The 25,974-nt window shown below is 36.0% G+C and overlaps 1 protein-coding gene across 3 annotated transcripts in view; it reads right to left on the bottom strand.

The window, feature by feature from the left end:
- fer (fer (fps/fes related) tyrosine kinase) overlaps window positions 1-25,974 on the bottom strand; it is a 33,808-nt gene that overhangs the window by 6,090 nt on the left and 1,744 nt on the right. For 2 of the 3 annotated variants that reach the window (XM_019078185.2, XM_042757027.1), the window contains exons 2-16: window positions 14,043-14,326; window positions 13,668-13,841; window positions 11,172-11,271; window positions 9,766-9,949; window positions 8,773-8,910; window positions 8,488-8,607; window positions 8,131-8,253; window positions 7,570-7,759; window positions 5,623-5,718; window positions 5,334-5,537; window positions 5,014-5,136; window positions 3,567-3,623; window positions 2,679-2,794; window positions 2,488-2,582; window positions 2,222-2,345 (exon numbers count right to left, since the gene is read on the bottom strand). In XM_019078185.2, coding sequence (XP_018933730.2) covers window positions 2,222-2,345; window positions 2,488-2,582; window positions 2,679-2,794; window positions 3,567-3,623; window positions 5,014-5,136; window positions 5,334-5,537; window positions 5,623-5,718; window positions 7,570-7,759; window positions 8,131-8,253; window positions 8,488-8,607; window positions 8,773-8,910; window positions 9,766-9,949; window positions 11,172-11,271; window positions 13,668-13,841; window positions 14,043-14,252 — 2,054 coding nt within the window. In that variant the 5' untranslated portion in view covers window positions 14,253-14,326. The remainder of the gene's footprint in view (window positions 1-2,221; window positions 2,346-2,487; window positions 2,583-2,678; window positions 2,795-3,566; window positions 3,624-5,013; window positions 5,137-5,333; window positions 5,538-5,622; window positions 5,719-7,569; window positions 7,760-8,130; window positions 8,254-8,487; window positions 8,608-8,772; window positions 8,911-9,765; window positions 9,950-11,171; window positions 11,272-13,667; window positions 13,842-14,042; window positions 14,327-25,974) is intronic. The other variant, XM_042757026.1, reaches the window with a different exon arrangement.

Below are 25,974 nucleotides of genomic sequence, written 5' to 3'. Positions count from 1 at the left end.
AGACTATTAAGCATTTTCGTCTCAAGATAAAGACTAAGACTAAATCAAAAATGCCTGCCAAAATCAACACTGCTATATATAAGTATTGCCCTCCTCAGCTCATAGAAAAGATGTTTTGGTTCATCATGTGACTTTCTCATCACCACCAGTTTTTGGTGGTTATCAGTGCTTTACAATGGTTCAAAACAGATATTAGTACTTCAATATGTTGGTTTATTAATATTACATCAGTTAATGAAATACAGTATTTTATATGTGAAAGTCTGTAAAAACCTAAAATGTTGCTACCATATTTTTAACAGTGAAGTTCTGGCAACCACAGCTGCCGGTATTTTACCGTAAAGGTCACAGATTTTGTTTTACAGTGTATATAAACTCTTCCATCCCCAACCAGTGATTTAAGATTCTAGTCTACAGCCGCCGCTGTGCCTCTCACTGGCATTTGTGCTGAGCAGACATCCTCAACTACACAACCATATTAGGTTGTCACATCCCAAAAATTGCTTTGCTGACATGAGATGGGGAAAGACAGTAGGGGGGAGCGGAGAAGAGAGGGGTGATCTGACAGAAAGGTGCTCAAACCACCGCCGCCCCCTAACATGATCATGTCTGATAGTAAATGGATTTTAGCGGGGTGCTGATAGAGCCGTGGAGTGAAAGGGCCCAGAGCTCATTTCTAAGCTGAGACTCAATTGTGAGCAACATGAATTCAGCAAGCCGGCTATGGCATCAAACAGCACAATACACCAAAGCCCATTTCACAGTTTAAAAATCCACACCAGAAAGAAGCAAGAGAAATGGGGCAGGAGGGGCCGTGAGGTCTTGATGTTATACTGAGGTGGCCGAGTTGTTTAGATAAAGAAAAAGGAAGGTACTCTTGAGCAAGGCCATAGCTGGCCCTGAATAAATACAACAAAAAAAAAAAACAAAAAAAATACAAAATAAAAAAAATTTTCAAATACAAAAACCGAACAATCAAATAAAACTAATAATCAAATGTAATAATCACTGTATAACTTAAATATGCATTCATTCTTGTTAAACCTACAAAAGTTATTCAGTCAAGAGCAGTGAGTGATTTTCTCACTTTTTTTCTTTGATTAACATTAAGGACACCGACAGCAGGCAAATTAGGTGTGGTCACTTTAAGACACCTTGAACTGAAACGCTACAGCGATCTGTCATGCCACACTTAAGAGCATCAAAATGGCATTAATTGTTTGAATTGTGTGTTAACCGGATTTGAAAGCTGAGACTTTGTTTCTAATCAGAAGTAACAAAGCTCATTATGATTACTGGATTGGAGGTGCATTACAAATAATGTTTGGGAAGGGGAAATCACGGATCTGGCAACCCTGGCTTGAACTTATGGTGATTCATTGGGTTAAATAGAACCTGCGTTAACAGTGCTGTGTTAAAGCATTATTATTGCTTAATCCTGGACAGCCCTAAACTCAACACAAGAAAAATTTTCTTCATGCAAATGTCTGCTGTCTGACATGCTTTTTCACTGCCTTTTGACTGACAGGAAATAATCGGCCCTGATCATCAGCTGCTGGCAGTGCAGATAATTGCTTTAACCAGACGATACCAATAATTGGCTGATACATCAGTGCATCCCTATCTATATTATAGTAATTTTTCGCTGTAATGCAGTAAAATGTACACAAATATTGGATAAAATGGTCCATTTAAATTTCAATTGCACTATTTTAGACTGTTTTTCTCAATAATTTTCAGTAATGAGTTTCAACAATTGTTTTTCCACATCGTCCACCTTTTTTAAGATCAGTGTAATAGATTCTGGGCATTCTGATAATAATATAATTTATATTGTAATTTTTTTTATACATCATGGTAGTATTTGTTATACAGCATTTAATTTATGGTGATATATATATATGAATGATATATATATATAATTTATGGTGATATATATATAACAATGAATCATAGTAATTTTTTACTCTAATAAAGTACATATTGGATAAAATAGTCTATTTAAATTTCGACTACAAGAAAACATAAAATACTACATCAAGACAGATTACAGTAAAGAGAAACAGGAGGAATTCGTGGCTAATGGTCATGAAAAATAATATAACGAAAAATGTCATACAACAGGCTGTTAATACAAAATATTGTATATAATATTATTTATATTAATTTTCTTTTGCTATGATACGTTGTATCACTACTACATCGGACACGTTTTTCTTACCTGTGTATACAGTTCTTTAGCTCCAGGTATGCCATTCCGGCAGCAGCGTCTAATGCAAACTTGACCAGTTGCTTTGTCTTGAGGTCCTCTTTTTTCTTTCTTAAGAATGATAAAAAGTCCCCGCCTGTTGGAAAATGGCAAAATAAATGAGCTACAAATATGCAATAAATTAAAAGAGACACCAACATCCCAAACGAGTTTATGATACTTGCAACGAGGAAGGGTTTCCATGGCTAATGGCTGAAGCAAAGCTCCAGTTTACTGACCTGGTACGAGCTCCATCACTATGTAAATGGGCTGCCGTTGGGTACAGACGCCTATTAACTTCACAATGTTGGGGTGATCATACTGCTTCAGGATCCTAGAGGTGGAGAAAGCATAAATGAATATGGACATGAGCACATTATTTAATCACTCATTAAAGACGTAAAGCATACAACGGTGAATGTAGGTTCACCTGGCTTCTGAGAGGAACTTTATCTTGAGGTCTTGTGGTAGATCTTCCTTGCAAGTTTTCACAGCCACCAGCGTTTTATCTCGCAGTGTTCCTCTAAAAACCTCACCAAAATTTCCCTAAAACATTTGTCCAAAAGCATTTCTTAGTGTCTACTTTTATTATTTTAAATATCCAATAACAAAAATACCAAGAAGAACCCCCTTAACATGGTTTTCTGGACATACACTATAGTTAGTAGTACTAGGAATGGTTCGTGACAACCTACTTGAAGTCGACTAGTTTTTGTGTGTTTTTTTTTTTTTTTGGGCTAACTAGTCACTTGTGAAAATGAGGGCCTACAACAATAATTTTTTTAATTGACCATGCAAATAATGCCCCATGATAAATGAATATGATATTTATTCAAAGTACACATAACTGTTCAAATGTTTGGGGTTGGTGAGATTTTGTTTTATGTTTTTAAAAGTCTCTTATGCTCACCAAGTCTGCATTTATTTTATCAAAACAAAAACCGTAATAGTGTGAAATATTATCACGACAAATAGAACTTTTTCTATTCTATTTAAATTCAATTCAAAATGTAACACGTATTGACAATGCATTTTAAATTCAGAAATCATTCTAATATGGTGATTTGCTGCTGAAGAAACACTTCTTTTTATCAAGGTTGAAAACTGTTGTGCTTTTTAATATTTTTGTGGAAACCTTGATAAAAAAAAATTCCGGATTCTTTAATGAATAATGAATTTAAGAAATGTCTTTAGTGTCATTTTTGATACTTTTGATTAATTTTAAGCATCCTTGCTGAATAAAAGTATTAATTACTTTAAAAAAAAAAGGGAATATTATAAACATTGTTAAACACAAGAACAATGGATATGGACTTACTTTCCCAAGGAGCTCTCCAAGAATGACGTCCTCATGATTGAGAATCCATTTCTTATCCTGAGCGAACAAACAAAAACAGCAAATGATCTTCCTGACACTTGTTCATTAATGAACTAATGACTCGTGCAGAGGCAAACAGAAGAGAGATGCTGAGCGTCCTGTGGGTCAGTCACTGTGCTACTGCTCTGATGAATGATAATGATCCAATTATCACCTCATTCTCCAGAAGCATTCGCATAGACAGACATTCTGGCTTATCTTTTGAAGATCTCTAAAAACCTATTTTTTTGTGTGAAAACTCTACATTTACATTATTTTATGTACTATTTTATTTAGAAATTATTACTCTATAATGATAACAGCAATACACAAAGTAGTACATGTACACAGTCCATTTTGCAAATAATACATAATTTCATTTCTACAGGCGCAGTAGGTCAATATTCCAGAATATTCCTTAAAAGCTACAAAACCACTTTTAAACACAAGTATTTATCTGTGAATTTCTTTCTTTGTGTTTAACTGAACATTGACCCAAGCTGCTTTTACTGACACAAATAGCGAATGTAGTTTGTAGGTCACGTTTGAGGAATCAGACAATTAAAACACACACATAAGAAAAATCCCTTTCTAAAATCTAGGATAAAATATGCAGATTTTCTGCACAAGAAACATTTATTATTATTATTATTATTATTATTATTATTATTAATGCATCATTGCTCAATAAAAATTTATTTTAATAAAAAAAAAAACACTTTTGCTTTATTTAATGCATCATTGCTCAATAAAAATTTATTTTAATAAAAAAAAAAAAAAAAACTTACTAACACAAAACCTTTGAACAGTAGTGCACATGATGTGGATTTTATGTCAATTAAATGTACATTTCTAAACAGTCTGAACGTATCCCAGCATTCACAGCGGTCTGATAGAGTTTCTTGCAGCCCCCAGCAGAAACATCACCTCTATTATGATTTCAGTCAACATGTTTGGATGAGGTGTCATCAAAAACCCATCAGAGGAACAGCATGGCAGGTAATCATCCGACCTGACGGATGCACACACAGACACACACTCCCTGGGGGGAATCCAGCCTGTGTGGCCCACCATCAAGAGGAGAATTCAAACTGATATTTTCTAAACCATTACAAACACAAACACTAACAAACAAAAACACAAAAAACACACACACACACACATCACAGGACTTTAGATCAGCAAGACAGGTTGATTTGAGAACTGCACTGCACAACATCAATTTAATGTTCAATGTAGCTGTCCATGTTAGCAAAAACGAGCAATGTACGCTCCCAATTTCGGTAAATAAGAAATTTTATGGCTGCATATTGGAAATAGAGTGATAGCTTTAGAAGTGAAGACATATCAAATGACTGTACTGAGAGTAGAACAGCTTGTTAAAATGAAAAGAGAGACGATGTTTCACCTTTATGACAGGGTTCAGGAGCACGACCCCAGATTTCTTGGTGATGACTTGTTTAGTGGTGTAATGGTGCTCGATGAGCTGTGGGATGGTGGGGAAGCCAGTGCCTTCAAATCTGTACTGATTCTGCAGACAAAAAGAGGCAAATTAAATCAGACAGTACAATTATCAAATAAAATAAAATTACTTATTACTTACAAATGTGTAAGAATTTCTACGGTGCAGTGAGCTCATAATATAAAATAAAATACTTTTTTTGGGGGGGGATGAATAATGACTGTTTTGTGTCAGTGTGGTGCACACCTTTCTGATCATGTACTCACATCAGCAAACTGAATGATGAAATGTCTGCGCTGTGCGTCTGAGAATACAGACAGCACATATTCTCCAGGTTTGCCGTGGCTCTCTCGCACCAGGAAGTCTCCCTGCTGCTTCAGCAGCTCCTGGGCCTCTGTCCTGGGAATAGCGCCGTGATACCACTCTTGCTCGCCCAGCGGTTTTTCACTGGTAGGTATCACATCAAAAAACTGTAGAGGAACAAACACAAGGAGGTCAAGGCAGAAATAAGGAGGTGTTGAAGGAAAAAGCAGGAGACTCGGGTCTGAAACTTACTGATGAAGTGCCCAGTACAGACTTGGGCGAGCGGATGATTCCAGCGATGGAGTGTCTGAGGGTTTCAAACTTTGATACCTTGTCTTTGCTTTTATCCTGAAATATAAAATATATGTTTCAATTACAAAGTTTTGCGGCACATTCATTAAGCACAAAGAAAAGGAAAAAACTGAATTTTTTGTAAAACATTATGTAAGTATAGAAGAATTCCAAAATGTTTTTTCTAGACATGGTACAATGATAACACCATCTCTTTTAGACATATATCATAGCAATGCAATATTTTTGGATATTGTAGCAAAGCAACAACACAGATTTTGTTTCACTGCTATATGGTACAGCCAAAGGACTGTTTTATAAGAGAAAAATCATACACTTAGCATTCAAGTATATTTGGACACATACATTTGAATAGAAAATTCAAAGAATTTATCAGAAACATTTTTAGAGGATGAAAATAAATCTCAATTACAAATCCCTGCTGAAAGTAATCATTTAAAATCTTAATCAATCATACTATGCAACAATGCACTAGCAAAAAAACCTGAGAACACACTGCCCTCTTCAGTCAACTTCAACACGAACATCATGTCAAATCAAAATAACCTTCATATTTCATAAAAACTGCACATATATAATGGAATGAAGTCACAGGACATATATTAATATTGTGCTGGGACGCAGTTTAAGAAGTCAAGATTACTGTCAGTAACAGCAGTTGTTGTTGTATCTAAATTATTTTCATTGCATTGAATCAGTGTTAAATTATAAGCCAGTATGGCAGTATTTATGATTTAACATGTTTCAGTGCATATTATTCACTTGTACAAATGGCAATTATTAACAGTTCTATTACATTTATTTCATGTTAATTTGCACAGACTACTAACAATGCACACACATTCCATTCACAAAGTGTACTGAAAGTCAAAAGGAGAATTTTTAGTTTTTAGTATATTTTAATAAGAAAAAAATATATTACACATTACAAAATTGACTTCACCTTCAACAACACCTTCAACATGCTACTTTTTCTTTCTTTGTGTGCATGATTTTTTATTTAATTTCTTTTTTTGTTGTTCATATGACCAGGGGAAAAAATAAGTAGTTTTGTTATACAAATTTACATTTATACATTTATGCAAAGCAACTGACAAATGAGGAATACTTCCTATGGTATATTTTGTCCTGGTGATGTTGAGAGTGGGACTCAGTGAACAGTTTGGGACAACAAAAGGGCTGCTTGGTTTCAGAAAGTGCTCTGTTCACCTCTGTGCTAGCAGTATCATTTATAGGCTATACACCTCCAGTTGAACTGTGGTTTACCTCATCAATATAATAAAAAAATACAAAATACAAATACAATTACAAAACAACAACAACTTATAATTAAAATTAACTTTAGACTACTTACTAGTAAACTTACTAGTACTGATACCTGTATTGTCCTTGCGTTTAAAAAAAATATTGGGTAGAATATGAAGAATATCAGAATATAAATCACATTGGTTGGCAACATTCCTTTAGCAAATAGATGTTTCCTTCTGTTATTTTCACTGATATCGGTTATGATACCGATATTGCTCATTTTTGCCATAGCCAATTTTTATGAAAGCCTGAAGCAAAAAGCTTACCAGTCATTATTTTGCAATTAATGTAAATAATGAAATGACCCTTTTAAACATTTAAAGACTGTTGTGGCAACTGTGATTCTGCACCAAGTGAAAGTCAATAGAGAACCATCACAAACTCCTCATCTGGGATGTGGCTAATATGAGCTCAAATGAGGAAGCACAGACACAAGTCAAAAACCCACCGGAAACAGTCCACCATCTGGTCACCTTTGGCATACTTTTTTTCAATATGCTATGATTTGGGCCACACAAATTCTAATCTCTGTACTCTTTAAAAAAAGGATAGTGTGTGAATTGGGATAGAGTGCCTTACCATTGAGTTGACAGAGCGGGCGTCCTCTTCGTAGTTGACGACAGGAGGTGGTTCTTTGCCCTCGTTCTCTTGCATCTTCTGTTCTAGTAGTTCTTTCTGTGCCATTAGATTGGCCTCCGAACAGCGCAGCAGCTGGACCGTCTGTCTCAACTCCTCCAGAGACTGCTTCTGACTGAGTAACATCACCACGCTGAAAAGAGAGACAGTTCAATCCACAATGAATGCTTCCTGTTAATCTCTTTTTAAGGATTTTTTTTATGTTATGTCAGAGGCAGAGGCAGTCAAGGTTATTTCTGTAATCAATTTTACTCTAAACTGAAATGCAAACAAAATATAGCGAAAAATTTCTTTAATAAATGCATGCTACTAATTTGTTCATTTTTATATATTTTAACAAATATTACTCAGCAGACCTTTAAGAATGTGCTGAAGCTGGACAAATCCTCATCTATCCAGCACAACAGCACAGTTCACTGAGCTCCATCAGCCCAAGCCTTTTTATCTGTGCTGAGGTATTTATAGGCATACTGTGTAGAGGCTAAAGGAGGTTCTTTTTCTTACTCTGATTTCTTCTCATATGTTTTGGTAGATTCCTCTATTTTGTTCTCCAGGTCCAGCATGAGGTCCTCTTTGCTGTGGAGACTCTGCTGGGTCAGGAGCAGATCCTCTGAGGTGGACTTCAGCCTGAGATCAGTCAAATAACATCTTCAGTACTTTATTTGCCCAATCAAGTCTACCACTTACAACTGGTAGCATAAAAAATAGCTGTGCTTACTGAATATGGAGACTGTGGAAAAGAATAAAACTCCCTAATGTTCAGCTAATGTTAATATCACTGGACATAAGAACTGAAGCGTTCATGCAAATCTTCCATATATACAGCTAAGAAGTGACGCTGACTGAGAATGAGCAACTCACATTGCTTGCAAATTGTCTGCTGTCAAATTATTCCACAGAATCTCATTTGCTTGAAGATTCTCCGTTTCTTCTAATAGCGTTGCGTCAAATTCTACATTTGGTTCTTTGGCTTCTGGTGATCTGTTGGAATAGAAATGGAAAAGATTTCAGAGATAATACAACATTTTAATTTTTTTTATAAAAATATAATGTCTATTTACAATATTATTTAAAAATAAAAAACATTACTTTTTTCTTATTTACACATTATAATCAATAAGCATTTTTTATTCACAAGTGTCTTACTTATAAATTTCGATGAAGTTGTCATATTCTGAAAGCGGATCGATTTGGTCGATGGAAGTGTGTATTTCTTTGTGGACCTTCACTATTTCATCTGTTAGCAGGCTGGTGATTTCACTGTACTCCTCCAGAATCCCCTTACTAGAGTAAAAAAAGAAAGAAAAAAGATGAAAGTTGAAAATCATTGTTTGTATCCATTTATCAATGTACCGTGTCATCGATAGGAGTTAACATTTGTGGTGCTTATTGAGCTCATACTTATGGGAAGAGTTTTGAACTAACCTATTACTTTTCTGATCAGTAAAACTAAAAATCTTTGATTTATCTTTTTCAAATGGACTGACAGTTAAGCTAATCAGTGGTTTTGAATGTATAACCTTTCCCTGACTTTATTTCCAACACTGAACGGTCATATATAAATCAATCCCAGGAGGCTCTTGCAAATGTTTCCTTTGTGTGGATTAACCTCCACTTCAGATTACAGCAAACTCTGTGATTAAAAAACAGCTTAAGAAAAGAAAAAAACCCAAAGAGACTTCTGTTCTCCGCTAATCCTCTGACAGCTATGACACTTGGACTGGAGCTACATCATGCAGTAACTTAAGGTCTTAAGTGCAGCTGCACTGATTGCGCAAGGTCTACAAGAAAAGATTTAAATACACGTGGCATTCCAAACAGTTCACAACACCCAGACACAGTACAATGCGAGGACTACACTGCCCTCCACAGTTCAAGAGGAATCTCATGTCAATGTTGAAAAGTTCATTCTTACATTTTAAAAATTCTTCTGGTACTTCAGATTCCTTTGTTTTTGATGGACAGGCTGAATATATTATCTTGGGTAACCGACATGTGGCATGTGCTCTAGACATCAAAATTTACACATACATTTAACCTTTTGGCAGAAGCTTTTATGGAAAGCAACTTCCATTATATTTGAGCTACAGGAATGCCTAATAGTGGGAAAAACCCAGAAGTGCAATCTGGTCCACTCACAGTGCATTGATCATCTCCTCCTGCATCTTCTGCAGGGAGTCCAGCAGCAGAGGCAGTGCAGTCTCATGATAGTGTTCCTGATGTAGCTGTGCACTTTTCACCGCTAGCACATACTGATTGTGCAGGTTATGTAGCTTCATGGTAGCTTTGTCGTAACGCTCACGGGCTTTCTCAGTCTCTTTGCCTGCAGGGGAGAGAAAAGTGGTTGAGCCGGTGAGATGAAAGGCAAGTAGTAGTTAAACATCTGTTTGTGTTGTGCAAGCCTTTGAGAAATGCAGCTTTGTTATACGAGTAGTTGTAGACCGTGGTCAACAAATATTGTTTTTTATGCTCAACACCAGTTTGAAACCCTGAACCAGAGGGAGCACTAGGACTTGGCAAACTTCCGAGATGACTAAAAAAAGCATTAAAATAAGCTAAAACCAAAATCAAGATGTAAACTGACGTTATATTTCTTATTTAATTTTTTCCCCTCAACAACTGTCATTTTTATTTAAGAACAAGGATTCCTACTGTCTTGGAAAAAAGTAAATAAATAAATATAAAATAAATAAAATCCTTAAAAGCTCTAAAATATTTTATTTAAAAAAAAAGAATTTAAAAGCTGTTCTGCAGAAGAAAGTCATACAGGTTTGGACCGAAAAGAAGAAGGTGAGTAAATGGCGACCAAAATTAAACTGACTAAAAGTTCAGGTTTGGACCGAAAAGAAGAAGGTGAGTAAATGGCGACCAAAATTAAACTGACTAAAAGTGCAGATTACAGTAATGGTTCTCTGTTTGTTTCGAACCAGACAAACCCAATAAATCAGTACTATGACCACAATTAATCCTAAATAACTAATTATTAACCAATACTTTAAGTGGGTACGAGGACCACAAGTGTGTGTGTAGAACTTTTGATTAGCCGATGGGGCACATTTACAGCACACTGGTGTAAAATTGCAAATAAAGTTTTTACAGAAGCTTTATTAATAGATTTTAACTTTCAATACTCTGCAAATTAAACATTTAAATGTCTGTTTGATTGTCTCTATGTAACAGATAACACAAATTAGTAATTGTTATGTTTCTAATTGAGTGAGTTCCAGAACGTGATGAATGATTGGATGCATTTAGTTCCAAATACTGCTCCGATCAGTATTAAGTGTGCGTTAAGGACACTGAACTTTGCCATTTAGCAGAACTTGGACAGTCTTGCACACTTACTTCATGTCACGTGCATGTGCTCTCAAGTGGCCCGAGCCAAAAGAGGGTACCGGCATAGACCCCGATTTAAACTTCTAAGCCTAAAACATTTGCATCTATTTGACTCTTCAATAAGAATTGGTTCATAACAGTCCTTTTATTTTTGAATCAGGCATCATAACAATTTGAAAGAATGAACAGAGAATGAATAAACAGCTCACCTTTTACAACAGCTTCCTTGTATTTGTCTCTTGCTAAAACAGCATCCTTAGTTAACTGCCGGTAGGTGCATTTCAACTTCTCAAGATCGCATTTGGTTACCTGTGAGGGACAGAAGCCAAGTCAAAACTGATCCATCACACTGGTCCTGTTTACACCTAATCATGGCCGTAGCCAGCTATAAGCTCACCGAGGCCCAGACCTCTGTAAATTCTACAAGTTCAAAAATAAAATTTGTTCTATGATTGACTAATTTGCTGTTTAAAACGCCTCTGTTGTCAGATCCACTTATTATAAGTGTCTTTGGACTTGTCTTTTCCACTTAATTTGGCACTTTAGAAAGTTCATAAAGTGGGAAGTTATAGTTCATGGTTAGTGATATCTTTATTTCATCTTATTTAAAAAATATTTGAACTAAGTTCAGGTTTGTTTGTTTTTTTCTCGGTTTTTAATCTGCCAACACTGCATCGCCAAACCTGACAGAAATCAAAAAGGGCCATAGACAGGTTATTGCTGACAGGATACCATATTCAGTAAGGAAAATGCAAAAAAGCATCATGATATTATCTGTCAGAAACGTTATCAACACTATCAAAAACAGTATCATTTAACAGTGGTACACAGATCTGTAGAACAAGTTACAGAATGAAATGAATATGCAAACGCTAGCCATGAAGAAGTCTATGCCATTTCATTCAGTATAGTAGTTACATTTTCACAAAGTCTAGCAAAAAATAATAAATAAAACAACAACATATAAATTGTTACTAATAAAAACTATAACATTTAAATATCTCCATCACCCGGCCGATATTTGGCATTTTTTAATATCGGCATCACCCAATAAGTTTTTCTGCTTGGCTGATGTGTTCGAGGCGGGACTTTTATTTCGATGGTGCTGAAAGCGGCAGCGCCTGAGCACACAGTGCTCACACTCTCCCTCTGGTTTACTGTCGTTGTTAACAGTTCTGTCTAAATACGGACAGAATTCTGTCTAATAATCAGATAGAACGGTTAAACAAAGGAATTAATGTATACAAAAAGTATCATAACGATTGCTTTTATATTGTTAGTAATAGAAAAGCAAACATTATAATACTTTCTCGTTTGCCGTCAGCATTAAGCAGATACGCATTTATTTCATTTAAACAAATCTTTGAATGGCTAATGAACAATTAATTTCACAAACCTTGCTAACTTAGTTGAATCCAGCTGTGAGATATTGTGAAGTGTGCCTTTTTATCCAGCATGATTGCGTGTTCTCTGTGTCCGTGTGAATTGAATGCTTTAAACTCGTGATTTCAAATAATGCTGCGCTTTATGCATTTGCCCACTGCCATATTCATGTCATTTTCTCTTTGTGCTGTATGTAAAATTAGTGTTACCCTGGCTTTATTTGAAAAATATGATTCCCAATGCACACAAACTTCCCAGAATACTGAGTGCCTGAGTTTACATCCTTTTTAATTATATTTTTATTAAATATTTATTTATTTGATAAAAAAACTCTTAAATATAAATAAAAAATAAAAATAATATACACTTTTTTATCCATTGTCAAAATATTTAAAACTTCTTAAATATTAATAATAATTTTAAAAAATTATATCGGCTTTATATCGGCAACCGGCCACCCTGCTTTCCAAGATATTGGCATCGGCAGTCAAAAAACCAATATCAGTCGACCACTAAACAGTGATATAATAAACAACTGATAAAATTGTTAAATCCACCCTTAACATACAGAATGAAAATATTTTGATGCAATAAATATGGTATAATTTAACAATGTTCATCCATCTAAAACAGAGAAAAAATTTTCACAAACATTTACATGTCTGTCTCTTTTAAAGTGTTTAGTGTATATAATGAGTTGTATTTGTAGGGGTTATTTTAACACAATTCTTAACCTCACTCCAGACCTCACTAATTTTCAAACCCTGGTTATGGCCATGTACCTAATATTAAGATGCATTTTCAGTGATCCAATCACAAGTAGTCAGTATTCGAGACTAATTACCATTTACACCATGTCTTATCATGAATTTTAAATGTGACCACATATGTTTCTCACTTTCACGAGAGCACTGAATGCAATGCACGAATATGAATGTCAGTACGCTGCTCACGAGTGAGCAGGAAAGGAGGTGAATGGAAAAGACACAAATTATAATGGCGATTTCAATTGTAATCTGTGTGTACAACATAGCGAATTTGGAATCGATTGTTTGGGGTTTCGGTGCGCTTTTTAAAAACGCATACCATACTGTCTTTTGTGGTTGTTTGAATACATTGGACCACATAAGCAACCCTACTCTACAAAAGCAACCCACTCTAATGAGTTTTCAATTACCTCTGGAGTGGTCAAAGGTTGACAAGCTCAAAATGATACACCAGTATTTAATGTCGTTCACTTGTGATTGGATTAATGAAAACACATCTTAATAGCAGGTGTAAACAGGGCCACTGATGTTCTCTGAATCTATACAAAGGCTCACCTTGTGCATCTCAGACTCGATCTGCAGGTGGAGACTTTGGTAACTCTTCTTCACCTGCTGCTTGTCTTTGATCATCATTGTAAGGCGGTGGAGAGGCCCTGAGTTGAGCTCCTCAGCGTGACACTTCATGATCTTGCTCAACTGCTCTGTCTGCTGCACCATGTGAGTCCATGACTAATAACAAAAACCACATACCAAGATACACAGAGACAGAATAAGAAATGTGGGTAAGGGAGTGTGAGAAACAAACAAAGAGATAAACAGAGATTGAACAGGCGAGACAAAACCAGGTTGCAAAGTGACTAGCTCTGAGTATCTAAAAATTATAAGCATCAGCTCCACCTGTCAACCCATAATGCAGCTGAGGGCCATTACCTTGGAGACAGTACTGACGTATTGAATCTGAGAGGAGCTGTCATGCTTGTCCACCTGCTGGCTGATGTTGAGCAGGAGCGATGCATATTCCTTATCGCTCTTCACCCGCAGGGTCATGAAGCGCTTCACCGTCTCCAGCAGCTTCAGCTCCCAGTCCTGCAGCTTCATCAGACCCTCGTGGGAGTTTCGCAGGTCCCGGCCGAACCCCATCTCACTCGCAAGGCACGCGGTCTCTCTCTCTCGCTCAACGGTGTGCGTCACTCAGGTCTGCATTGTTACTGCTGCTGAGAGGCAATATGGGTAGAGATAAAGACTGGTTAGTTGAAATGCATGAACATATGTGCCAAGTTGTATTTTTTGATTGATTTCGTATGGTTTTAACAAACTTTTCTATCTTTTTCAATAAAAGTTTAAATGCAATGACTCTAAAATGTCATATGGCATGTAACCATGACACAAAAAATAATAGTATATTTTTCTTACATGATGATAACGTGAATGTACATATTTGAAATTAAATTTATTATTTTAATTTTTTACAGTCATCATCATCAATATCATTATATTTTCAGAGAGTCACACCACATGACACTGTACAACCTAAACTAACTTTGTGCTGTCATAAAAAGGTAAAATTATCTTATATTTTAAGAGACTAATTGACATTCTGCAGGGGTCAGCTCTCTATAACATCATTTCCTGTTTTTATTCTGCATGTGGGTCACACCCACCGATCTGTAATAGAGAACTGGATTGCTCATTATATTCTATTGAATTAATAGGGAAATTGCACGACTTTAATGAGAAAACCACCTAATCGTTTTTATATCTGAAGTCTCACTGTACATTCTTACGATGCAAACGTCCTAAGCATGTAAACAGTTATTTGTTTAATGTCGGGAATTTCCCCTGCGTAATTAAAAAGTTCATATTCATTACAGTAGCAAACGAAACAAAATCCTCAACATATGCATTTCAAATGACAAAGTGCTCACGAAATCGGAATAAAGATTATGCTTTGTTTGTACAGTTATTTCACCATTTATAATTTTGTTATAGTGTTTTATTTGTTTTATTATTTGACTGCAAATGTTTCAAAAATGATTTCTAGAACAGCATTCATGATTTAAACGTTGGTTAAATGAATGATTAATTCAACATATACATTGGCCTGGGCGATATGGTAAAAAAATCATCACAATACATTTTTTTCATATCAGTCGATATTGATAATTATCACGATTCATTTCAAAATGGTTTGTAGGTTTATTTCTTTCAAGTTTAAAGGCAGATATTTGCTCCTAAGTGCAAGTTGTAGAAATACCATTAAACTCTTTATGGTCAGAACATGACAAACACTCAGGATTTTGAGTTCTTGACACTTTTCCAGTCATTTTTCCTTAACAAAATAAATATCTTAAATAGAGAAATTTAATTATTAGTTCCTGCATTTTCTAATCTAATGAGTGATTTATTTCACATCATGAAACCGGTTTGTGTTGCCTGACTTTGATGACACGTATCTTCAGCACAGTATAGGCTACAATATTAATATTACATTTAATATTAATAATAAATACTTATTTGAAAGTAGTTTGAGTTGAGTTGACAGTAGTAGCTTTAGTTAGTAATTCGTGTTCATGTTTTTCATGTTCAAAAACAGTAACATCTGTAAAACTTGTAACAACCTCAATTTTATATGGTGAAATGTAATTCTTTTTCTGACTGTTTTATATAAAAATTAACTGTTGGTTTCCATAATAGCATACATTCAGATCATGATAACCAGTTTAAACCACACATACCACACCTCAATACCATGGTAAATATGTAGCTATTGTTTCTAGGTATTTGTATGAAAAACATTACCGGTAGTCTAAATACATTTAGTATAAATGCACAAAAACATAGCGTAATCACAAAAAATACTGCAATTATATTCTAATACTTCTTTAACACATTTAATACAAGTCTACATTAATAATATAATAAAACTCAATATGAATATCCCTCATTTCTGGCACAATACCATGGCGCAGTTAGAGTTACTACTGTAGTGTTAACTAGGGCTGGGCGATATATCTAACGATATGGTCATGCGCATCTAGTCAGTAAATCTGGTTTCGTGATTACCGCTAAATCGCCATCACGTGCTTTCAAATGGAGCAGTATTTAATAGACAGAGCCGTAGATCACTGACAAGCTACGCAATATCGCCTTCATAATTGAACACAAAACAAATGCAATAATTAACTAAATATAGCACAGCAACAAAATAATATACTCATTAAAAAAAATAATACTGCTCCATTTGAAAGCACGTGATGGCGATTTAGCGGTAATCACGAAACCAGATTTACTGACTAGATGCGCATGACCATATAGTTAGATATATCGCCCAGCCCTAGTGTTAACAGTACTTTTTGTGTGAAGCCCTCCGCGTGTTAAGAGCGCAGAGTATGAAGACCATCGACTCTACCGTTCGACTCCACCGAGCAGGGACAACGCAATAAACATAAGTATCGCTTTTGAATCATCCTCTTTCCTACTACTTGTTTGCCTTCTGTTTTCAGTTTTTATAACCAATTATTACTATGTGTTTCCAGATCCTTATCACTACCACTCGCAAACCACGCATCACACACTGTAGGCAGCGTAATCCTAACAACCTGCACACTTTGCCTATGTCTGCTAATACACTACTTTCTTTTTCTGTTCAAAACCTCTACGGACACCTTGGCAATTGAATCACCACTGGCTAGTAAATTTCTTTGTTTACTCGCCAGACTGATATAAATACTGGTACTGGTCTGCTTATCTTTAATGGTTGGAAATTTAATCCTTTACCATCTCTGAGTATCAACAGCTCCTTTGAATCTCATTCAGCCACTTTTTACCCACCCTCTTAAAATCCATTTTATAGTTGTTTATCTACCCCCAGGACCACTAGGTAACTTCGTGGAAGAATAAGATGTGCTGCTCTCAACCTTTCCTGAGGATGGTATTCCCCTAGTTATGCTTGGAGACAGGGCTGCACGATAAATCGAAATGGAATCGAAATCGCGATTCGACAGAAGCTGCAATTGTCATGCGTATCTTTCAGTGAAGCACGGTTCTGTGATCGGCAGTAAATCTTCATCCAAAGGCCAGAGGGTGCTCTCGCGCTTAAACTTCAAATGCGCCTTGCAGAAGAAACTCAGAAAATGCCTATAGCGGTAGCTGGATAAACAGAAGATTTTACTGCTTTTATTGATTCAACGTGACCTAATAAACACACGATTATGACAATATATGGTTTATCTGAGTTATTATTATTTTAATTTTCATTAAAATAAAGTATATTTATAATGCAATGACTTTATCACTGCTTAGAATACTATGAAATATGTTGCATGCCTTATTCTGTGTAAGAACCCACATCATCTCACAGAAGGATTTATTTCAAACACTCGACTGACATTATGAAGTGAGTTTGGAGTAAAAATATGTTATTAAATGTCATATTTTCACATGCTTTCAGATGGAGCAGCATTTACTACACAGGCCCGTAGTTCACGGAGAAGCTATGCAAATAGCTGTCATTATCGCAAACGATTTCTTTGATTTCATAATCGTGCAATAAATTCGTCTACATTTTTTTTTTTTTGCATAACATGTCATTGAACTATGGCTCTGTGTAGTAAATGCTGCTAGGTGGATGATGAATGCTGCTTCATCATCCACCTAGATAAACCTCAGGCTGATCTCAAGCAAGTGGTATATGGCTACTCACAAATCAGGCAACCAACTGGACCTTATTTGCACACGACACTGCTCCACTGATCATGTACTGGTTACTCCACTGCACACCTCGGATCACTTCCTCCTCACTCTTAACCTCAACGTGGTCCCTGACACAACACATACCCCTCCACATGTCACTTTTTGACATAACCTACACTCACTCTCAGCCTCCCGGCTATCTGCAATGGTTTCATCTTTGCTTCCTTCCCCTGAACAGTTATCATCTCTTGATGTTAACAGTGGTACTGATACTTTCTGCTTCACTCTTACATCTTGTTTAGACAGTGTCTGCCCCTGTCTTCCAGGCCAGCTCGTACCACCTCTTCTGCCCTTTGGCTATCTGATGTTCTCCGTGAGCACAGTTCTAAGCTCAGGGCTGCTGAAAGAGTATGGTGCAAATCACAAAATCCTACTGACCTTAATGTGTATCAGTCACTCCTCTCTTCCTTCTCTGCTAATGTCTCCGCTGCTAAAAGGACATACTATCACAACAAAATTAACAATTCGCCTAACTCTCGCATGCTCTTTAAAACATTTTCCTCACTCCTTTGTCCTCCTCCTCCCCCTCCTTCATCAACTCTAACAGCTGACGACTTTGCCACATTCTTCATTAATAAAATTACAAACCTCAGTGCACAGTTTGCCACACCACAAACTGTCAAACATATCTTACCAGCAAACATACACTCGTTTTCATCCTTCTCTTCACTCTCGGAGGCTAAAGTCTCTAAACTCATCCTTTCCAATCATCCTACTACTTGTCTGCTTGATCCTATTCCATCTCATCTCTGTCAAGCCATTTCTCCTGCAGTTGTAGCTGCACTCACTCACATCATTAACATATCCCTCCACACTGGTGTTTTTCCCTCAACATTTAAAAACAAGCTTGTATAACCCCACTTCTTAAGAAACCCACTCTCAACCCATCTCTTTTAGAGAACTACAGACCAGTTTCCCTTCTACCTTTCATTGCAAAAACACTTGAACGAGTTGTGTTCAACCAAATCTCTGCCTTTCTCACACAGAACAACACAACCTCCTGGACAGCAACCAGTCTGGCTTCAGAAGTGGACATTCAACCAAGACTGCCTTGCTCTCAGTTGCTGACAAGAGCAGCTTCCAAATCTTCTATACTTATCTTGCTGGATCTGTCTACTGCTTTTGTTACGGTAAACCACCAGATCCTCCTGTCAACCCTATTGGAAATTGGCATCTCAGGAACTGCGCGCCAGTGGTTTGAGTCTTACCTCTCAGACAGGTCCAACAATGGGCAGTAAGTGATTTTTTTAATCCAAATACAAAAACAAAAATACAGAGATATATACCGTATATCGCAAATTGCCCATTTCGCCCAGCCCTAATACAACAGATCACATTCCATGTTATTTGAGTTAATTGTTAATTGTTGTTGAACATTGTCAATTTTAGTATTAAAAAGGGTCATACATTTATTGCATAAATCTGTAGAATTGGTGAGAAGTAGGGCTGCAACTAACGATTATTTTGATAATCGATTAATCGGTCGATTATTTTTACGATTAATCGATGAATCGGTTTATGTACTTATATTTTAGTTTTGCCCATTTTTTTCCCCAAGTAAATTATTAACAACAGGGTCTTTTATCATTCAACATAGACTTTTTAGAGATTTTAAAAAAAAACCATTTTGCATTGTCATATCCTCATCAAAAAAACATACCTGGAGTTGTGTTTTATTATGTGTTAGTTATCCTTTGTCGAACTCTTCTGCAATCAAAAAACTGACCCATACATACTCTAGCAAATTTCACAAGGAGATTTCAAATAATGTTTTCACCCATGGCAGTCCTTAGGGCTCCTAAAGTAGTTTAAAACATCCCGAACAAAGCTTATTAAGGAATCTTTCAGAACATATTTTCACGAAGAATAAGAATAAAAAAACAGAATTAAAATTGCAGTAAATTGCATTTTATTATTATTTTTTCCTGTAAACACACAGCTTATACCTGGGAAAAACAGCCTTATAGCTTATGCAGTGAAATTGTAAACAATCCTTCCAATAAAGTGCCAATGGCATGAAACCTGAATGGAACTCACATTTTAAAGTAAAATTTAAAGTAAAATCCATCAGAAGGTTGTCCAGAAAAAAAAATTGGACCACACACAAAAAACCTGCTGTGTGAAAAAGAGCAGTGAATGCTTAGAAAAAAGTGCATTTCAAATATTTAAACATTAACCTCTCTCAGTCAGTCATAATTAGGCTGCAAGACTGAATTATGAACTGGTAAACGACAAAGCTTTAAAATGTTAATTGTTAAAAAAGCAATGTTGTCAGCTTTTACGACTAAACATTTGCAAACAACATTGTACTGCAGAATCTACACAAATAAAAGTCTTTGCACACTGTGATTTTCATCGGATTTAAATATGTAGTGGTCCTTTTAACAGTGCAAAATTCTAAAATGTAATAAAGCGATAAAATGTTAACAAAAACAGCTTATGCCTGAACTGACAGGAAATTCGACTACCTGTGGGAAATGAGGCAGAACACTATTCACTCATTATTTGAGAAAAACTTTGCATTGCAGTGCAAAAAGGTCAACATGTCCAAATGTTCAGGGCTTAACAGTTAGGCTTGCTCTCTTTTTGCTCCCACACTTTGGATGACTTCGTCCGATTAGTTTTATCTTCCGCTTTTTTCTTTTTCTTTCTCGAGCTTACTCCACTGCCGCCTACCTCACCCATCACGCTGAATGCTGCAGAGAGACGAAGCACGTGACATAAAACGAGGCCAGCTATTGGCTATTCGCTACTTATCCTTTACTGGCTGAGTAAAACCTCCGGTGGCTCATTACTGCCACACTTTGGTCACCGCAGATTTAAAATATGCACGAAATGAGCCGCTTACGGCAAATAAAAATTATTTAGCAACGAATCGATTACTAAATTAGTTGACAACTATTTTAATAATCGATTTTAATCGATTAAATCGATTAGTTGTTTCAGCTCTAGTGAGAAGGAAGGGTATCAGGAGGCCGTAAGATATTCTTTACTGTATTAAACAAAGATCTCGTGTTCCCTTCATCTGACCTAATTACAGTAGACTAGTAATCAGATTTCGCAGTTAAAAGAGCATTCAGAGCATGTGATCTGTGTATCTTTATGAACAGTAAGTCCAGTTTTAATGTATAAACGTTCCAAGCAATGACCCTTAGTTTTAAGTAGTCTCAGTTCTGGAGTAAACCAAGGTGCAGAATGAGTAAAATAGACAGTCTGGGTTTTTAAAGGTGCAAGTGTATCAAGCACACTATCCAGTCCCTCATTATAATAGGAAACCAAGTCATCCGGAATAGAAAAGTCATCTCTGCTGAAGAAACTGTCAAGTCCATTAGAAAGAACAGATTGATCAATTTTACTCTCTAGAAGCAACCAAATATACAATAACAATACATATAATGTGATAAATATTAAGCAATATGTGCACAGTTCTTCCATTTAAGGGGTCATATGATGCGATTTCAATTTTTCCTTTCTCTTTGGAGGGGGTTACAAGCTCATAAACAAGATCTGTAAAGTTGCAAAGACTAAAGTCTCAAATCCAAAGAGATATTCTTTATAAAAGTTAATGGTCAACCACACACCCCTAAAACGGCTCGTTCTAACACGCCCCCACATGTCTACGTCACTATGTGGGAGGATTTGCATAACGCCGCCCAAATGTTCACACAAAGAAAGAAGGCTTAACTTTTATTCTCTTTGTTGCCGCAGCTGCCATGTTATGGAGTCGCTGTGTTTTGTTCCAAAAGAGGACATGACTAGAAATCAGTGGTTAAGTTGTATTTCAACACTGTTCCAGAACAGTTTAACCCAAATATTCAGATGTGTCCTGGGCATTTTGTGGAAGACTGTTTCCTGAACCAGTAGCCTGCAATGCGTCTGTGGCACAATGGCTGTTTCTATAAAGTTGGGCAGTTCAAACTTTGCAAGGACAGTTTCTGACTCACAGCCTGTAGATATGTTTTTTATATTTAAATAATTTGCCAATGATGATTCAAACGCGAGTTTTGAGCAGTAGAGTAGGCTGCTTGTTTCTCAGATCACAAATGCAGACATGATTTTATGTTTACGCAGCGCGATACGCAAAGCAACACGTAAAAAAATTGTATTAGTAGGGCTGTGCAATTAATCGCATTCGATTGTCATGCGCATCTCGTCAGTAAAGCCATTACCAATAAAACAACAAAACCACCATCAACACATTTTCGATTCATCTGCGATTATGAGAGCATTTTGCCTAATTGTCAGTGAACTACACATAACAGTCGAATGCGATTAATTGCACAGCCCTAAGTATTAGTCATTAAAATCAATAATTATGTCCCCAGTGGATGCAACAAATGCCTCGTTTGTAATGGGTTTTATTTGTTTTGTCTCGTTTAGTGATGTCCGGATTGCGAACGAATCTTTCTATTTAACCGGATCTTCTTAGTGAACCGGTCGAACCAGTTCACCGAATCAAACTGAATCGTTTGAAACGGTTCGCGTCTCCAGTACGCACTAATCCACAAATTACTTAAGTTATTCGGTTTATAAACATGGCTTACTCTACCTCTGATGCGAAATAACCCAATATCCCGAGTTATTCAGTTACTCCTAAAAGTACATTGACTGAACTGCTAAAAGAGAACCGATGATGGGATGTGCACGAGGAGAGCAGCTGGACTGAGTCTCGTGCTGCTGGTCTGGGAGACGGCATCACAGAATGTTAAGGGGCATAACATTTCCGTCATACGCTTGAGGCATTTGGCCAATCACAACACACTGAATAGCTGGCCAATCAGAGCACGCCTCGCTTTTCAGACCGATGAGCTTTGTAAAAATCAACGCGTTTCAGAAGGCGGGGCATAGAGGAGAAAATGGAAAATAATGTGGGTTTTTTTTTTACCTTAAACTGCATAAACACATTGCATTACACCAAATACACAAAATAATGTTCTTTTTAGCAGGATCATATGACCCTTTTAAAAGACCACAGAAAAACTGGCCAACTGACATGATAAACCCTCAGGAAGTGTTTATCCGCGCATCACACAAAAAACATGATGTGTGAAGTGAACACCTCAAAGCCCTGATCAGTCTTAAATAACCACATAACAAAAGCATCATTCTTACCTTGTTATCAGCATGTCTACGTCCTGCTAAATAACCTCACCCAACCAGTGCATGCAAGGGAAACAGAGGAACATGCCTTAAACCGGTCAACTTTTATGCCAGGTTTCCAAATACAGGCTAATTGAAAGAGAATGCAGTTTAACAAGTGCAAGCAAAAACAGACTTCCTGTGTGACGACCGGCTAAAACACATGAGTTTCAGAAAACAGCCCGATCTAAAAGCAATCTGAAAAGTCAATGACTGCTGAACTGAAAGCAAGGACTGTAACACAACACTACATTTTTACACCTCCAGTTCCTTTCTAAGCAACTATAAAAAAGGTATGAGAACAACTTCAGGTATTTGTGTCTTGAGGCTAATATGTGACGACCCACCACGACTAAAATGACACGGAGACATTACAATATAACCGCTACAGATAAATCCAAATGCTTTTAATATCAGAAATGGTGACTGGTTTACAGTCTGTAGTAAAGCAGAAGGTTGTTTAATTACTGAGATTAGTAATTGTAGTTTAATACTTCACAAAGCACATAATAACTTCCTTATCTGAGAGTACATTCCTTCTGCTCCCCTTCATCCACACAGATCACATTTAGCTTATAGACCAAAGATTCATTAAGAAGCTTACAGAAAGGCAGCTCTTTTGAGGATGTTTGCCACTAAAAGTGATAAAGACTAATGTATTGTGTTGTGTTTGAAAGAGTTGTGGAATTCAAAAAAATGTTTTTATTAGGTGGAGGCATACTCTTTATCATAAGATATCGTTGTTTGCGATGGTTAAAGGAAGTGCTCTGGCAACTTTAAAATGACGTTATTGCCATCATAAAAAAAGTCTATCTTGCATGTGATGTTTTTATTCTGTTAAAATAGCAAAGTTCACAGCAATCATTCGGTTTGTTTAAAAAGTCATCCGGCAGACTATAAGAGCCGGATAAGTTGTGTCAGTAAGCCACATGAAGAAACCAAAGTGGCCACACAAATAGATGTTGCTAAATAAGCTAATGTCAATTTGACAGTAACAGCTATTGTTGGTTTCCTGTGAAAGTTACTGTTCAGACTACTGTTCACAAATGACAGCTCTTGACTGATATATTATTTAGAAAGTTTAACAAATAAATATGCTAAGAACACTGACTCAAAATCATCTTTTATTCACTCTAAATCTTTGCATGTCAATAAACACATATTACAAGCAAGTGCAACATCTTATTAAGAGAAGGTGAAAAGGAGATTTCTGATTTCTGACAGAAAGTACAATAAGGTCCCACAAAGTAATGTTAGTTAACATTAACAATGGACAATACATTTGTGACAGTATTTATTAATCTTTGTTAACAATAGTAGTTTGTAGGCTAGTTGTATAAAAATTAGTGCCGTCAAACAATTAATTGTGATTAATCGCATCCAAAATAAACTTTTTTGCTTACATAATATATGTATGTGTGCTGTTTTTATTTATTAGGTATATATAAATACACACACATGCATGTATATTTTCAGAAAAATATGTTATGTTTATATATTAAATATTTTATTTACAATATAATGAAATAAATATGAATATAAATATAGACATGCAAAAACATGTAAATATTTTCAAAATATATACTGTATGTGTGTGTATTTATATATACATAATAAATATACACAGAACACACATATATTATGCAAACAAAAACTTTTATTTTGGATGCGATTAATAGCGCTTAGCTAATCGTTTGATTAAAAACTGTTCATTGTTAGCATTTTAATAATGTATTAGGAAATGCTGAAATCAACATGAATTATGATTAATAAATGTTTTCTATTTCCTTGTTAGTTCATGTTAACTAATGTTACCAAATGAAACCTTACTGTAATGAAGCCATTCTTTTATAAAAAGTGAAATGGCCTTTTTTATGATACTTTACGTGATATGATACTGTTTATACTGTTATAGGTTTCTGTTCACCAGCAACTGACTGGATTTTTTATTATCGTTTTTTACTATCAGTTTGCAGTCTTAACAGTTCTAATAAATTATTTGACAGAAATGCTAAATAAAGAATGCAAATGGAATATTATGGTATTACATTTTTAGTAATAAAAAAGCTACTGATATTTTTATTTATTTATTTATTATAAATGATCATCCGTGGATTCGGAAAGAAGAGATCTGCTGTCACTGGAGATGCAAGAGCAACAAAGTGGGGGCAGTCATGGCCTAATGGTTAGAGAGTCAGACTTTGTTGTAACCCAAAGGCTGCAGGTTCGAGTCTCAGTGCCAGCAGGGATGGTAGGTGGGAGTGAACGACCAGCGCTCTCTTCCACCTTCAATACGAATGAGATGAGACCCTTGAGCAAGGCACCAAAACCCCCAACTGCTCCCTGAGCGCCGCAGCAAAAATGGCTGCTCACTGCTCCATGTGTGTGTTCACGGTGTGTGTGTGTGTGTGTGCGTGTGCGTGTGTTCACTACTCACTGCTTTGTGTGTGCACTTGGGTTAAATGCAGAGCACAAATTCGGAGTATGGGACACCATACTTGGCTACATGCAACGTCACAAGCACAATTTCTAAATTTTAAATTCTTGAATTCAAAACCATGCTACATTATATCCAGTTGGCTGGTATGTCATATTCGAGTACTTGTCATATACTGTGTACTGTATCTAAAATGTGTGCTATTTGGTCTTTATTTGAGAAAATATGATTCAACAGACGTACCAAATTACTGACTGACTGCACTGTTGGTTAGTGTTCACTTCATTTCTGTTCATGCTTTTTACAATTAAAAATACTATGGTACAACAGAATCAAGAGATTTCTATTTTTAAGTATACATTTGTTATGTAATCTGTTTAAATGTAAATTTATTTAAAAAAAATTCATATTGATTACATTATAAATTGTTTATTTGTAATTTAGTAAATACTATGTAAAATAAATATAAATGTCATTGCATTATGTGCTATTTAATATCTTTAAAATACTGTGATATCACACAAAACAGCTTTA

The sequence above is a fragment of the Cyprinus carpio genome, chromosome A5 (genome assembly GCF_018340385.1).
Source record: "Cyprinus carpio isolate SPL01 chromosome A5, ASM1834038v1, whole genome shotgun sequence".
Lineage (NCBI taxonomy): Eukaryota > Metazoa > Chordata > Actinopteri > Cypriniformes > Cyprinidae > Cyprinus > Cyprinus carpio.
The sequence above is the reverse complement of the archived record's forward strand: the minus strand, read 5'-3'. Positions and strand labels throughout refer to the sequence as shown.